The following is a 16,739-nucleotide window of genomic DNA, read 5'->3' as shown; positions in this document are numbered from 1 at the left end:
GATAACAACGTGTAGAGCTGGATGAACACAGCAGGCCAAGCAGCATCAGGGCAGCAAATTCTCCAGCATCTGCAGTTCCTGCTATTTTTGAAGTTATCGGTCTCTTTTCCAATCCCTTTTCCGGTCACTACCTTTCCAAGAGCCAGCTTCATGGAGTAACAGCAAATGCTATTACTTCTCATACATGTCTCAACGTTAAACGTTCAAAGTGTATTCCCACCTATAACGTATCCTTTTTGTAATCACTTAATGCCTCACAGGGATAGTGCTCACTATCTCTTGGAGAAGGACCTATTCACTTTAACGTGCTGATACCGATCGTCATCTCTGTAACTATTGGCAAACATATTGTCTCTTGTTAATTTTTACCATTTGGGATGAGTCCACAAATAAAATCTCTCTCAATTCTTAAAGTGCTGAAGGAAAGCGCGCTGGACCTTTTCATAAGGCTGGTAAAATTCACTAAGTGTATCTGCGATCAAGGCTAGAGTATTTAAAATAAATCAATAGCATTTAACGAGAATACCCGGGACAGTGTGTGTTTTCATATGTTGGTCATGTATCTCTCGAAACTTTCTGAATCGTTCCTTTCATTCACTCTGGCGAACTCTTTCAACTTGAGCCCTGTGATCCTGTTCAGCTCCGTTCTCCACCACCTACCGCCCCACCCCCCCACCCCTTCCCACTTCCCTTCCCACTTCCACTCCAGTTACAGTAAGATCTAAGATCCGGGCTCTGATTTTAATCGTGCGCTTGATGCAAACATGTGAGTGAAATTTAATGCTACTCTACCCTGCAGCCGCGGGCAGTTTCCAATCCGTCCAAAAGCCTGCTTCGTCATCAATCCAAATGTAGAATGTGTGGAGTCGAGTTTTATCCTCTGTCATTTCAGCCAAACAGGAAATGCCTGGAGATTTCCTCATAGTTCCATCGCTAACTGCCACTGAACTTTCAGAACTTGTCACTGGAACAAGTTGAGTTCAGACGGATCACTTCTCCCTGTCTCAGGTCAAAAACGCTGTTTCCCTGTTCTTTGGGCTCTGAAAATTCAACCATGCTCTCGAAGGTCCACATCACAGCTTTTATCCTGGTAGTAGGTAAGAAAGTATATCTTTAAATTTAGGAGTTACAAGAGATTACGCAGTTTGTCGACTCTGGCAATGATGATAAGATTCAATTTTGCAGTGCACAGTAGCCAACAATCGTGTATCTCGGTATTGATTTGTAATGTGTTGAAGATTACTGCTGATTATACTGAACGTTTTGTACATTTCGTTAGATAAGAAATGATTTTTTCCAAGTTTGTTTCTTTTTTTCATGGTTTTATTTATGCATAAGATGGGAGAAGAGAGAAAATCCAATGAGGCGATCAAGCCAAGTGAACGCTGCATCATGTTTAACAGCCTCTTGTTGCCAGAACAAGATGCCTTATTTTCCAAGCAGTGCCGTTATTGTTCAGTGAAGCATCCTACCAACGCGTTATACTTAATAGCGTTTTGAATGACTGTTCTAATATTCACTTAAGGAGCATTATTAATGGATTTCTGCTTATTATTTTGAACGGAAATAAAACCTTCCGAGTGCAGTGACAAATGGGTTACTGTGTAAAAAAAATCTTGATAAATCAATTAGAAGCTTCATTGTTTTTAAAGAAAAACTCCCTGGTTTGGATTTCATTTAAAATCCTTCTTGCTCCTTGTCATTGTCAAGAGTTCAAAACAACTCTGCAATTCCTTCCGCTCATTATTGCAAGAAATAGATGAAAGCAGATTTGTTTAATCATTCCCATGTGCAAGAAGCACAGCCTTCTCGGGACTAGCTTTCAGTGGTCAGGGTGTTGTCTTCGAAATGGTGATGAAAACAGACGGTCTACAGTGGCCACAATCCAGTTGTGAGCTGGCGGGGGGGTTCACTCTCAAGTGAGTGAAATCAAGTAATGCAGGAACTTTTGTACCGAAGGCATTTTCCTGTATGTGCAAGAAAGCCTCGTCAATATTTCAATTGCATTTGGATTATGTTTGCAGAGTGATATATAATCATATAATGCACCTAACATGCAAAAATACTGTCTGTAATTGTTTTAACACCGTGTGAAGCTGGATGAACACAGCAGGACAAGCAACATCAGAGGAGCAGCACAGCTTGATGTTTCGGATCGGGGTCCTTCTTGAGAAGTGGGGGAGGGGAAGAGGATTCTGAAATAAATAGGGAGACGGGGGAGGCGGATAGAAGATGGATAAAGGAGAAGATAGAGGAGACAGACAGGTCAAAGAGGTGGGGTTAGAGCCAGTGAAGTTGAACGTAGTCGGGGAATTGGCGGGGGGATAGCTAAGTCCAGGGAGGACGGACAGGTCAGGGGGCGGTGGTAGTGGACAGGGGATGAGGTTGGGGCTTGAGGTGGGAGGAATGGTTAGGGAGGCAGGGACTCGCTGGGCTGTGTTTGGCATGTGGTAGTTGGAGGGGAGATTTTGAAGCTTGTGAAGTCCACATTGATACCCTTGGGCTGAAGGGTTCCCAAGTGAAAGATGAGATGCTGTTCCTGCATCTTTCAGGTGGCATCATTGTGGCACTGCAGGAGGCCCAGGTTGGACATGTCATCCGAGGAGTTGGGGGGTGGAATTGAAATGGTTCATGACTGGGAAGTGTAGTTGTTTGTTGCGAACAGAGTGTAGGTGTCCCACAAAGCAGTTCCAAGCCTCTGCTTGGTTTCCCTGATGTAGAGGAGGCCACAACGGGAACAGCAGATACAGTATATCACATTAACAGATGAGCAGGTGAACATCTGTTTGATGTGAAAAGTCTTCCTTGGGCCTGGGATGAGGGTGAGGGGGGAGGTATAGGGGCAGGTGTAGCACTTGCTTCAGTTGCAGGGAAAAGTGCCGGGGGTATTGGGGGTGGAGGGGAGTGTGGATCGGACAAGGGAGTCAAGGAGAGAGTGGTCCCTCCGGAAAGCACATAAGGGTGAAGAGGGAAAATGTCTTTGATGGTGGGGTCGGATTGCAGATGGCAGAAATGTTGGAGGATGATGCGTTGGATTTGGAGGTTGGTCGGGTGGTACGTGAGGATGAGAGGGATTCTGTTTTGGTTATTATTGCGAATAGGGGGTGTGAGGGATGTGTTGCGGGAAATGCAGGAGACACGGTCGAGGGCATTTTTGATCACTGTTGGGGAGAAGTTGCAGTTTTTGAAAAAAGAGGCCATCTGGGTTGTTCGGGACTGGAATGCCTCATCTCGAGGGCAGATGCGGCAGAGGAAATGGAATTGTGAATAGGGGATAACAAAGTGTAGAGCTGGATGATCACAGCAGGCCAAGCAGCATCTCAGGAGCACAAAAGCTGACGTTTCGGGCCTAGACCCTTCATCAGAGAGGAGTAGGGGATGGCATTTTTACAGGAAGGTGGGTGAGAGGAGAAATATTCCAGGTAGCACGGTTTTGTGAAGGGAAGGTCGTGCCTCACAAACCTATTGAGTTCTTTGAGAAGGTGACCAAACAGGTAGATGAGAGTAAACCGGTTGACATGGTGTATATGGATTTCAGCAAGGTGTTCAATAAGGCTTCCCACAATAGGCTATTGTACAAAATGCGGAGGAATGGAATTGTGGGAGATATAGCAGTTTAGATCGGAAATTGGCTCGCTGAAAGAAGACAGAGGGTGGTGTTTGATGGGAAATGCTCATCCTGGAGACCAGTTACTAGTGGTTTACCGCAAGGGTCAGTGTTGGGTCCACTGCTGTTTGTCATTTTTATAAATGGCCTGGATGAGGGCATAGAAGGATGAGTTAGTAAATTTGCAGACGACACAAAGGTCGGTGGAGTTGTAGATAGTGACAAAGGATGCTGTAGGTTGCAGAGAGACATAGATAAGCTGCAGAGCTGGGCTGAGAGGTGGCGAATGGAGTTTAATGCAGACAAGTGTGAGGTGATGCACTTTGGTAGGAGTAACCAGAAGGCAAAGTACAGGGCTAATGGTAAGATTCTTAGTAGTGTAGATGAGCAGAGAGATCTCGGTGTCCATGTACACAGATCCGTGAAAGTTGCCACCCAGGTTGACAGGGCTGTTAAGAAGGCATACAGTGTTTTAGCTTTTATTAATAGAGGGATCGAGTTCTGGAACCAAGAGGTTATGGTGAAGCTGTACAAAACTCTGGTGCGGCCGCACTTGGAGTATTGGGCACAGTTCTGGTCACCACATTACAAGAAGGATGTGGAAGCTTTAGAAAGGGTGCAGAGGAGAATTACTAAGATGTTGCCTGGTAAGGAGGGAAGGTCTTAAGAGGAAAGGCTAAGGGACTTGAGGCTGTTTTCATTAGAGAGAAGAAGGTTGAGAGGTGACTTAGTTGAAACATATAAAATAATCAGAGGGTTAGATAGGGTGGATAGGGAGAGCCTTTTTCCTAGGATGTTGACAGCGAGCACGAGGGGGCATAGCTTTAAATTGAGGGGTGAAAGATATAGAACAGATGTCAGAGGTAGTTTCCTTACTCAGAGAGTAGTAAGGGAATGGAACGCTTTGCCTGCAACGGTAGTAGATTCGCCAACTTTAGGTACATTTAAGTCGTCATTGGATAAGCATATGGACGTACATGGAATAGTGTAGGTTAGATGGGCTTGAGATCGGTATGACAGGTCGGCACAACGTCGAGGGCCGAAGGGCCTGTACTGTGCTGTAATGTTCTAAGTTCTATGTATGTTCTATGTAGCTGTGGAAGTCGGTAGGTTTAAAATGGATATCGGTTTCCAGGTGGATGCCAGAGATGGATTCAGAGAGGTCCAGCAAGGAGAGAGAGGTGTCAGAGATTGTCCAGGTAAACTTAAGGTTGGGGTGGAAGGTATTAGTGAAGTGGATGAACTGTTCGAGCTCCTCGTGGGAACACAAGGCAGCGCCGAAACAGTCATCAATGTAACAGAGGAAGAGATGGGGGATAGGGCCAGTGTAGCTTTGGAAGAGGGATTGTTCCACATACCCTAGCAAGTGGGAGGCATAGCTTGGGCCCATATGGGTACCCATGGCCAACCTCTTTGTCTGTAGGAAGTGGAAGGAATTAAAGGAGAAGTTGTTGAGGGTAAGGATGAGTTTGGATAAGCGGATGAGGATGTCAGTGGAGGGCGACTGGTCGGGTCTGCGGGTCAGAAAGAAGCGGAGAGCTTTTAGGCTATTGGCATGGGGAATGCAGGTGTAAAGGGACTGGATGTCCAGAGTGAAAATGAGGTGTTGGGGACTGGGGAGTTGGAAGTTCTGGAGGAGGTGGAGAGCATTCGTGGTGTCATGGATGTAGGTGGGGAGTTCCTGGACCAAGGGGGAGAAAATGGAATCCAGATAGGTGGAGATGAGTTTGGTGGGGCAGGAGCAGGTGGAGGCAATGGGTCAACCAGGGAAGCCAGATTTGTGGATTTTGGGAAGGAGATAGATGTGGGCAGTGCGGGGTTGGGGAACAATGAGGTTAGAGGCTGTGGGTGGGAGGTCACCCACTATTTGCAATAATAACCAAAACAGAATCCCCCTCGTCCTCACGTATCACCCGACCAACCTCCAAATCCAACGCATCATCCTCCAACATTTCCGCCATCTGCAATCTGACCCCACCACCAAAGACATTTTTCCCTCCCCACCCCTATGTAATTTCTGGAGGGACCACTCTCTCCATGACTCCCTTGTCCACTCCACACTCCCCTCCAGCCCCACCATCCCTGGCACTTTTCCCTGCAACTGAAGCAAGTGTGACACCTGCCCCTATATCTCATCCCTCACCCCCATCCCAGGCCCAAGGAAGACTTTCCACATCAAACAGATGTTCACCTGCACATCTGTCAATGTTACATACTGTATCCGCTGATCCCATTGTGGCCTCCTCTAAATTGGGGAATCCAAGTGGAGGCTTGGGGGCTGCTTTGCAGAACACTGTTCGCAAACAAACAACTACACCTCCCAGTCGCAAACCATTTCAAATCCCCCCCGCCCTCAGACCTCGGATGACATGCCATCCTGGGCCTCATGCATTGCCACAACATGCCACCCGAAAGATGCAGGAACAGCATCTCATATTTCACTTGGGAACCCTGCAGCCCAAGAGTATCAATGTGGACTTCACAAGCTTCAAAATCTCCCCTCTCCCTACCACATGCCAAAACCAGCCCAGCTAGTCCCCGCCTCCCTAATCATTCCTCCCACCTCAAGCCCCACCCCCATTCCCTAACCACTAACCTCATCCTGCCCCCCCCCCCCAATTTGTCCGTCCTCCCTGGACTGACCCCTCCCCCCCAACTCCCCACCTACGTTCACCTTCACTGGCTCTAACCCCGCCCCTTTGACCTATCTGTCTCCTCCTACCCAATCTTCTCCTTTATCCGCCTTCTATCCTCCTCCCCATCTCCCTATTTGGTTCAGAATCGCCTTCCCCTCCCCCATTTCTGAAGAAGGGCCCCAACCTGAAACATCAAACTTTCCTGCTCCTCTGATGCTGCTTGTCCCACTGTGTTCATCCAGCTTCACACCGTGTTATCTCAGATTCTCCAGCATCGGCAGTTCCTACTATCTCTGTAATTGTTTTGTTGTACATTTGTAGTATCCAACCTCTCAGTAGATAAGTTAGTAAACATTTTGCACGGTACTAAATTATAAAGGTCACAATTGTCCTCAGTGCTAACAGTTTGGTGATTTCAGTTGGAGTACTTGAAGGGTTTTAGCAGTTGATTGCTGTCTTACTGAATGAGAGAAGGCAACGTCGACTCAAATTCTCATTCCCTCTCAATGTATTGTGATCCCAGCTTGGATGTGTGTAGTGTGGATATGTAATGATCACAGCCTTAGCCCTGTGCCTTTTGGTCTTCATTTATAGCTGCAACTGAGATGTATTGCTAACTCCAAAACATGCGTGGTTTTGGGGAGGGTTGGGTGGTGTTTGAGTGGGCAAAATGTTGGCAGATGGAATATACTGTGGAGAAATGTGAGGTTATGCACTTTGGCATGAAGAATGGAAGGCCTGAAGATGATTTAAATGGTGAGAACTGTGGAAAGCTGGGGATTTGGTAGTCCCCATTCATGAATCATAAAAATCTACCATCCAGGTTTAGTGATAATCGGCAAGAGAAATGGAATGTTAACATTTATTTCAAAGGGAATGGAATATAACGGTTGGGAGGTTTTGCGAAAACTATACAAGGCACTAGTTACATCACAGCTGGAATATTGTGAACAGTTTTGGCCTTCTTATCTAAGGAAAGACATACTGATGATGGAGACAATCCTTAGAATATTATCTAGGTTGATACTGAGTACAGAGGGGCAGTATTATTAGAATATGGAAGAATGAGAGGTGACATTATTGAATCAGACCCGTTTCTGAGGGAACTTGTCAGGATAGATTGGGAACAGTTGTCTCTCCTCACAGAGAATCTCAGATAAAAGGGGTGGTGCATTTAAAACAGAGATGAGGAGAACTTTCTTATCTCAGATGGTTGAGAATCTATAGAATCCTTTAACACAGAGGGCTGTGCATGTTGTGTTACTAAGTATATTCAAGGCTGAGGTAGGCAGATTTTATTCAGGAAGGAAATTAAGGTTATGGGTAAATGCAGGGAAGTGGAGTTGAGGATTATCTGAGCAGCCATGATATCATTGAATGGTGGAGCAGGCATGAAGGGTTGAATAGCCTACCTCTGCTCCTATGTCTTATGATCTTATCATATCTTGTTAAAAAAGAAACACAGAATCTCAATGCCACTGTGCTCTTTTCCAGTTTTAGCACAGCAGGTTGGTGAATGGGCAAAAATCCCAAGCTGGTGGGTTGGTACTTTAAATATTACAATGAGACTGAAGTGCTTTGTTCTTGGCCAACTTCCAGAACGAGCCTGTGGATGTCTGGCCTTCCTGAGTCTCTGATCTTTCACTACCTCCCTCGCTGCCCTCTCCCACCATCACGCACACCGCACCCCCCCCCCCAAAACGCCCAGCAAACAACACTTCCAGTATCTTCCTCACAAGCTTCTAAACCAATCTCCCTCCCTCTCACATCTTCCAACCTCCCTGCAACCGCCACCACTGCCCCAGACAGACATCCAACACTCATCCCCTACTCCCACCAACCCAGGCCCAAGAATTAGCATACCTTTGCACTGTTCAATTCCTCACCTGCTCCTGTGCTTGATTCTCTCCAGCATGATTGTTCTTTCTGCCCACCATAATCCCCCTTCTTCCTCCCTCAGAACTTGACTTCACTGCCCACCAAAGCACACAGCTACCGTGACCTACTCCCCACTAACTGCAAAACAAGCCCATAAAGCAGTAATATCTGTGCATGCTACACAGTTAAAGCCCCATAGATGGAGGTGAACCTCTGAATTCTCAATAACCTGTACTTTAATGACCTCTCAACACACACAACATTCCTAATTGTTTGAGTCAAAACTGTGATGGAAAGTAACCTAGCAAACCATTTATTTATGTCAACAAAAATAGGTAGGCTTTCAAAGTCTAAATCCCAAGGATAAAATCATATTCCATCCTGGACCAAATCTCACCAGCCTTTGGTTTCTACCTCTGCCGACCTACATCACTCCCCCAACACCCCAATTTTGATAATCTCACTCTTAGCTTCAATCCCTTAATCATCTTATTCCACACTATCTTTTTAACGTCCTCAGTACTATATCCCAGTACCTACTGCCGTACAGTCCTATTTGCCATTCCTCTAATTCTAGCGTCCTGCACATATCCACCATAGAATTACCCTTACAATCGACTGTGGAACCTAATTGGGCATATGTATAATGTCTCAACAGAAACATGGCACTTTACATAGAGTCATAGAGCTGTACAGCATGGAAACAAACCCTTTGGTCCAACTTGTCAATGCCAGCCAGATATCCTAAATTAATCTAGTCCTATTTGCCAGCCTTGCCCCAATCCCGGTAAACCTTTCCTATTCATATACACATCCAGATGCCTCTTAAATGTTATAATTGTGCCAGCCTCCACCACTTCTTCTGGCAGCTCATTCCGTACATGCACCAGCTTCTGCATGAAAAAGTTGCCCCTTAGGTCCCATTTAAACCTTTCCTTTTTCACCTTAAACCTATGCCCTCTAGTTTTAGACTCCCCCACCGTGGGGAAAAGACATTGGCTATTCACCCTGTCCATGCCCCTCATGATTTTATAAACCTTGAAATGGCCATCCCTCAGCCTCTAAAGCTCCTGTGATAATAGCCCCAGCCTAAGACAGTCTCTCTCCACAGCTCAAGCCCTCCAACCCTGGAAACATCCTTGTAAATCTTTTCTAAACTCTCTCAAGTTTCACAACATGCTTCCTATAACAGGGAGACGAGAATGCCATGCAGTATTCCAAAAGTCTAACCAGTGTCCTGTACAGATACACCATGATGTCCCAACTCCTGTACTCAATCTTACCATCAAGTGTATAAGTCCTGTCCCGATTTACCTTTCCAAAATGTAGCACCTCACATTTGTCTAAAGTAAACTCTATTTGCTGCTCCTCAGCCCACATAGAGCAACATACACTCATTGCTGCACTGACATCAGGCTTAGATTTTGTGTTCAGTTCCATGGATTGGAACTTGAAACCAGAACTTTGGCTTGAAGGCAAGGAATGGAGACTACTAGTGAAAAGAGGAACTCTGGTCATTAGTCTCTGCTATACACATGAGTTTGCACAATAGCCCAAGCCACCTAGCTGATTGTTAACATGAGTTGGAAAGTTATAGGTCCTCAGTCTCTGAATTTTGATATATGGTCATAGTGGACAATATATCTTGCAGAAGAAGGGCTTGAAAGTAATAGCACACTTTGTTGCTTTAAAGTGTAGTCTCCAAACTTTGAGCGTAAGATTGGTTAGATTACCATGCTTATTCTTGGTAATTTTACCCAAAATTCACTTTGCATCTGTCTTCAACACATGTTTATTTGACAGCTTTTCATCTGCCTGCAGTCTGGCATTTAGAAATTGACCAAGGAACTGATTTCAGTGCTGCAAGATTTGATATTTATTCAATTTGTATGGCAACAAGCAGGCATTGTTGTTTTAATTATCTGTTTCCTGCTACTTTTGGGTTTTGTTATTCTTGGACAGATATTCGGTGTGGACTTTGCAGAATTAAATCATAACCCAGTATTGTGTTTTACTATCGAACCCACACAGGAGAATCCTGTCCCCATGGTAACATCTTATTCTCTTACATTATCTTAGTTTCTATCAGAGCTGTTCAGCAATAAACAAAGAATGGCATGCATTGTGCCTTCCTTTACTCTTTTCATTAATGGTGCTCCATGACCCATAATAAAAAAAGTTTGTTTTTTATTCAGGAGAGGTTCTGCCAATGTTCTGAATAATGCCTCCCTGCATTTCACTGCAGACATTCTTAACAGTAATCACACAAAATGATGCTTAATTTCCAGTCATTTAAAGAGGAATCATAGCACAACTCTGAAGTCTGTAATTTGCAGACATCCACTCAAATGACATCTCCCTCACAATATTCTATCATATGGATTCTGTAGTTAATACATTTAAACCTGAACTGTCCCAATGTTGATTGCAATGCTTGTGATCTCAATCAAACATTGACTTTGTCACAATGTTTTGTGCATAACTCAGGTAAAATAAGGTTTTTTTTTCAAATACATCCAATGTGCATCAAAGTTCAAAATTGGAATGTGTTTATTGCACTGCAATTCACTACTGTGCATTTAAATGTGAATGGGACAAAGGATATGTTTATCTTGATAAATTTGACTGCTTAGCATTAATGAACTTGCATTCTATTTGGCTTATACAACTCCACCTTAAGTGTTTCTAGATTTAACACTAGTTAAGTTCCATAATAATGATGCAGCTACAAAAGCTTTCTTGCTACTTCTGAGAAAGGCCAATTTTATTCTTTCATGAGATGTATGTATCCTTTGCAAGACATAATTCATTGCTCCTCCCTAATTGCCCTCTGTGGTGAGTCACTTTCTTGAATTGCTGCTTACCTTGAGTTGTAGCTACACCCACACAGTAGCAATCCAAAGGTAGTCTCAGGATTTTGATCCAGTGTCAGTTACAGAATGGTGATACAGTACCAAGACAGCATGGTGTTGAGCTGGAGGGGATCCTGCAGATTGTGCTGTTCCCATGCATTTGCTACCCTTGTCCTTCTGTGTAATACAGATTTCAAATTTTGAAGGTCATGGAATCATAGAGATGTACAGCATGGAAACCTTACCTTTGGTACAATTTGTTCATGCTAATTAGATATTATCACTTAATCTAGTCCCATTTGCCAGCGTTTTGGCTCATATCCCTCTAAATCCTTTCTATTTCTGTACCCATCCACATGCCTTTTAAATATTGTAGTTGTACCAGCCACCACCACTTGCTCTGGCAGCTCATTCCACACATACACCACCCTCTGCATGAAAAAGTTGTCCCTTTTAAATTTTTCCCTTCTCACCTTAAACCAAGGCCCTCAAGTTTTGGACTCCGCCACCATGGAGAACAGATCTTGACTATACACCCTATCAATACCCCATATGATTTTATAAACTTCTATGAGGCCACCCCTCAGCCTCCTATGCTCCAGGGAAAATAGCCCCAGCTTCTCCTCATCGCTCATACCCTCCAACTCTGGAAACATCCTTGTAAATCGTTTCTGAACCCTTTCAAGTTTCACAACCCCATTTGTATTCAAGGGAGGCCAGAATTGCATGCAGTCTTCCAAAAGTGTACTGTCTATAGAACCTAATTTTCTGGTCCAGATATCAATGGCAGATAACAACGTGGATACGATGCCACTAAGTATGAAACACCTTTATTAAACTACTAAACAGTAGTATACCCGAACAAAAGCATTGATTCCTTATAAACTCACATTTTAGTATCTGTCTCAAGTGGTCAATTCATTTCTTGGCATGTCTTAAGAGTAAATGACTAAACTGCTCTACCCACTGAAACAGCAAGTTGTTCTTAAATTCTGTTTATAGCTATCCCTTGCTATTCTGTGTGTGCCATATAAGTTATGGCCTGTTTGGGTCTCATTTAACTGGTTTTTAATACAACACTATCATGTCCAAAGCAGTAGACTCTGGTTCCCAGCTTGAACCCTCTGCTTGAACAACCACAGACTACTGCCTGAGATCTTTATCTCTGACACTTTTATAAATATACGATGCTGAAGTTGTTACTGTAACACGAACGCAGACCACGGTTTTCGTGCAGCCCTAACACAATTTAAAAATCCGACTTTGCAGACTTTTTAGGAAACCTGCATCCTGACCAGGGATTGGACAAGCATATGGACGTACATGGAATAGTGTAGGTTAGATGGGCTTGAGATCGGAATGACAGGTCGGCACAACATCGAGGGCCGAAGGGCCTGTACTGTGCTGTAATGTTCTATGTTCTATGACCAATTCTCCCTTCCTAGCTTCTTGTTCTGAAACTCACATTGTTCCTATTCAATTATTTCTCCAGTGAACGTTTATATTTGTATATGTACATTGGTGTACATCTGTTCTATCAGTTAGATCATTGCTGATTAGAGATCAAAGCTTTCAGGGAACAAAAGGCAAAGTTCATTGTTCTGTGAAATAAGGCACAGTATTGGTCCAGCCTCAGTGGTATTATCAGAGTAAAGGCGAGCACTGACGGAAAGCAAATACATGAAAACAAAATGCAGGAACTTGGAATTGCAAAGTATCAAAAAAGTATCAAAATGAAGACAAGAGCCCATCATCTGAAGTTGCTAAATTCGATAAGTTGTCTAGAAAACTGTAAAGTGCCTAACTGTAAAGTGAGATGCTGCCCCGTCAGCTTGTATGGGCTTCTTTAGAACATTCACTGCAGCAGACTAGGGATAAAAATGTAAGCATTAGAACAAGCTGATGCATTGAAAAGGTAAACAATCGGAAAATGACGATCTCGCTTGCATAAGTGTTTTGCGAAGTGATCAATTGGTCTCGCAAGTGAGGAGGAGATTGTACTATGAACAGCCATACCGCACGCTAAATTGAAAGAAGTTCAAATGAATTGTTGCTTCGCCTTGGACAGTGAAGACGGAGGTAAACGGGCAAGTTTCATAATTTGTGATCGCATTAAAGTTACTGTAAGAGGAGCAGAGGCGTTGGCAAGGAGTGGAGCAGAGGATAGTGGAGTTAACATTTAAAGTTTGTAGCACAACTGAAACCAGGCTTATAGACTCTGATCATACTCTACTTCTGATACAGTTTTGGACTCCGTGGTATGAATAGATGAAGAGAATATTTCCATTAGTGAGGGGATCCAAAACTCTGAAACACAAATACAAGATTGTTCTGAACAAATTCCATAGAAAATAAATAATTAAAGTGTGAAATTCACTAACACAGGAAGTCACTGAGCAAAAAATTGAAATGCATTCAGAAGGTGACTCGATGAGTGTGTGAGGAAAAGAAACAAAAAATTATGCCAAAGGTGAGATTATGCAAAGTCCAAGCCCCAGTATGAAGTAGTTGGGCTAAATGGCCCGTTTCTTGTCTATTCTAAATAACTAAAATGGCAATTGATATGTATTCATAATTTGCTCTTGCATTTGACCTGCAGATTGTGGACAGACATTGAGCACATCAATGGGATTCAAAAACAACGTTGCTGGAAAAGCTCAGGAAGTTCTGAGGAAGGGTTACCGGGCCCGAAATGTTAACTTTATTTTCTCCTTCGTAGATGCTGCTAGACCTGCTGAGCTTTGTCCAGCAGCTTTGTTTTTGCTCCTGATTTACAATATCAGCAGTTCTTTTGTTTTTTACATCAATGGCGTAGTTAGAAGCACTAGGTCCCAAAAAAATGCACTCTTCATAAATTCTGATTATTCAAAGCTTTCTGGTTGTACTTGAGCAGCCTATGAGATTACCATTTTAAAATCCTTAAAAACATAATAGCAAACCATTCCTGCAATCAAAAATTAATAAGGAAAATACTAGTAATCTTATATATCCAAATATATGTTAAGAGTACAAAGAAAGGAAGATTTTCATCTTTTTAAACAGAGATAACAAGGTGTAGAGCTGGATGAACATTGCAGGCCAAGTGCATCAGGAAAGCTGACATTTCTGAAGAAGGGCCCAGACCCGAAACATCAGCTTTCCTGCTCCTCTGATGCTTTTGGCCTGCTGAGTTCATTCAGCTCTACACCTTGTTATCTCAGACTTCAGCATCAGCAGTTCCTACCATCCTTTACATTTATTTGATGTCTTTTACAGTTTCCAAATATCCAAAAACATAGCCAATCAAATCTGAAATGTATTCACTTTCATAATTGGGAAGTGATACGCTCTCATTACAATGGTTCATTGTTTTATAGAAAACAGTTTTATCTGAGCTATTAAAGATTGATGCTAAACAGAATTTGAAGCACTGCAAAGGATGGATGCTAATATGGAAGCTAAGTTAAACCACAATATCTTCACATACTTTCTAATACCCAAAGAGGAATGCTAAAGTCATTAATAATTGACGCAGCCCCAGAGTAAGAGGGTTAAGTAGAATAGAGGTTGAAATAAAATCAATTTGTTTTGAATTGCATTGTAACAAGAAGTAAAGTCACATTACTCTGATTAGAGAGATCATCTAATAGGGAAATACTCAGAGACTTGTCGTGCCAAACTGCTTTTGTGCTCCTAAGATGCTGCTTGGCCTGCTGTGTTCATCCAGCTCCACACTTTGTTATCTTGGATTCTCCAGCATCTGCAGTTCCCATTATCACTGCCAATACTTTTCGCTGCTTTCACCATAGCAACACGTCAGCCAATCAGAGTTAACTTGTCAACTAATCAGCACCACTTTTCTTCTATAGTATAAATTGCTGTGATCATTTGAAATTTGGCATGTTGGCCTGACAAGTATAAGGTAAAAAAAAGCTTTGGTACATATCTTTGTTTTCAGCAGTAACATTTTAAGAGTCAGTTGAAGCGAAAATAAATGAGGTGAACCTGAACGGACTGTTACGATGCTACTCTATGACACCACAGAGTGACATTGTATTCAAATAAAAAAGTAAATTAAGATGAAAACTGAAGAAATAACAAATCACATTCATGAACAGCAGCAATATTTTGGAATTCCATTTCTCCCACAGACATCGTAATGAATCAGAAATCCTGTGAGGATCACTGATTTAATCTTAGAGTCAAAGAGGTCTACACTCTAGTGAGGAGATTGTTTAGCTTAGTTGGCTGGGTAGCTGTGTAATTATACAGAGTAATGCCCCCAGCATAGGTTCAATTTCCCCCATCTGAAGCTACTTCTTCCTCACCTGAGGTGTTGTGATCCTCAGCTTAAGCCATCAACAAGCAAATTTCTCTCTCACTACTGGGAGAGTGGCCTTGTAGGTTTACAGCAATTTTACCTTTGCTACAGCACAGAAAAATGTCTGCACCAGGGGAAAACAACCATTTGAATTTTGCATCAAAATTCCCAATATGTTCGCCTAGCTGCTGAAAATCTTGCAGATGGACAAACTGTTGAACTGTTTAAGACTTAGTATCTGAGGTTGTTTGGCTGTAGATTTTTTTAGCATGTTGTCAAGTAGGTGCTTTCCAATTTGACCAGAGGAATCTAACTGCCCTGCTGCAGTCACCAAATTGAGTTCTAATTACTATATCTTCAAACTCTGTTTCAGTGTTACCTTACAATTACTTGCTGTCCATTTTATGCAAAATGAGAGACTTAAATGCTTGTTCCTTGCTAAAATGAATTTAGTGATATTGAAAGGGATGTGGGCTTCATACATTCAATTACATTTTGGTAATATTAGTTTTGAAAACTCTCTGGGTGATCAGCTTTTATCTGTAGTCCTTAATTACAAAGCAAAATAGCTCAGTTAAGTTAACACAGCAAATTTTAATTTTACTTTTAAATATTCATTCATTACTGTGTGGCCATAAATCTGTATGTAGCACTCTTCAGTGCAGATACAGTGATTGTTTTCATCATATTATCATTTTACCTAAAACCTAAAGAATGAACTTCAAATTACATAGCACCTTACCTTATAGCTTTCAGGGTGGGTGGGGGGTGGGCACACTGGGGGGTGTGGGGGTGGTGGTTAGTGGGGTGGGAGTTGACATGGGGGTTTGAGGGGGAAAAATAACTGAACTGCCTAAGTTGCTAGCATGTGGTTCAGAACAAAAGCAGTTGTGTAGCCTTCAGTTCTGAGCAAGGGTCACTGGACCCGAAACATTAATTCTGTTTTTTCCTTCACAGATGCTGCCTGACCTGCTAGGCTTTTCCAGCAGCTTTGTTTTTGTTCCAAAAATAAATTAATATGCTTATTAGAATCTCTTGAGCCTACCATAATAACAAAAGCTAATTTATCTGTTGTATTCCATTATAGCTAATGGAAAACTGATCTTTGCTGGGGACAAGCCATGTCTTTCACGCTGTTTCAGTAACTATGCAGATAAAGAAACTAGTGATAGCTTAAAAAAATCATTAGTTTATTGATTACTGTAAACTTGGTAGAAATTTTTAAATTTGCAACAGAAGAACATTCCTGTATTAACAGGAGATCATCTTCAGTGTGAAACTCTGTTTCCTGTGGCAGATCAATTCTGATCATATCAACAGGGGTTAAGCAAAATGAGCTTTTGTGCTCCTGAGGTGCTACTTCGTCTGCTGTGTTCACCCAGCTTCACACTTTGTTATCAAGATCTAGGTAATATCAGGCTTGGGCTGAAAAGTGGCAAATAATAATCACGCCACAAATGCCAAGC

The 16,739-nt window shown here is 42.7% G+C and overlaps 1 protein-coding gene across 2 annotated transcripts in view; it reads left to right on the top strand.

Moving 5' to 3' along the window:
* Window positions 1-776: 776 nt before the first annotated feature.
* The window catches only part of itga1 (integrin, alpha 1), a 188,767-nt gene continuing 172,804 nt past the window's right edge, over window positions 777-16,739 (top strand). For both annotated transcript variants that reach the window (XM_048527733.2, XM_048527751.2), the window contains exon 1: window positions 777-1,097. In XM_048527733.2, the coding sequence (XP_048383690.2) occupies window positions 1,055-1,097 (43 nt within the window). In that variant the 5' untranslated portion in view covers window positions 777-1,054. The remainder of the gene's footprint in view (window positions 1,098-16,739) is intronic.

Source organism: Stegostoma tigrinum, chromosome 1, assembly GCF_030684315.1.
Source record: "Stegostoma tigrinum isolate sSteTig4 chromosome 1, sSteTig4.hap1, whole genome shotgun sequence".
Taxonomy (NCBI): domain Eukaryota; kingdom Metazoa; phylum Chordata; class Chondrichthyes; order Orectolobiformes; family Stegostomatidae; genus Stegostoma; species Stegostoma tigrinum.
Note: the sequence above shows the minus strand (reverse complement) of the source record. Positions and strands in the feature narration are given on the sequence as shown.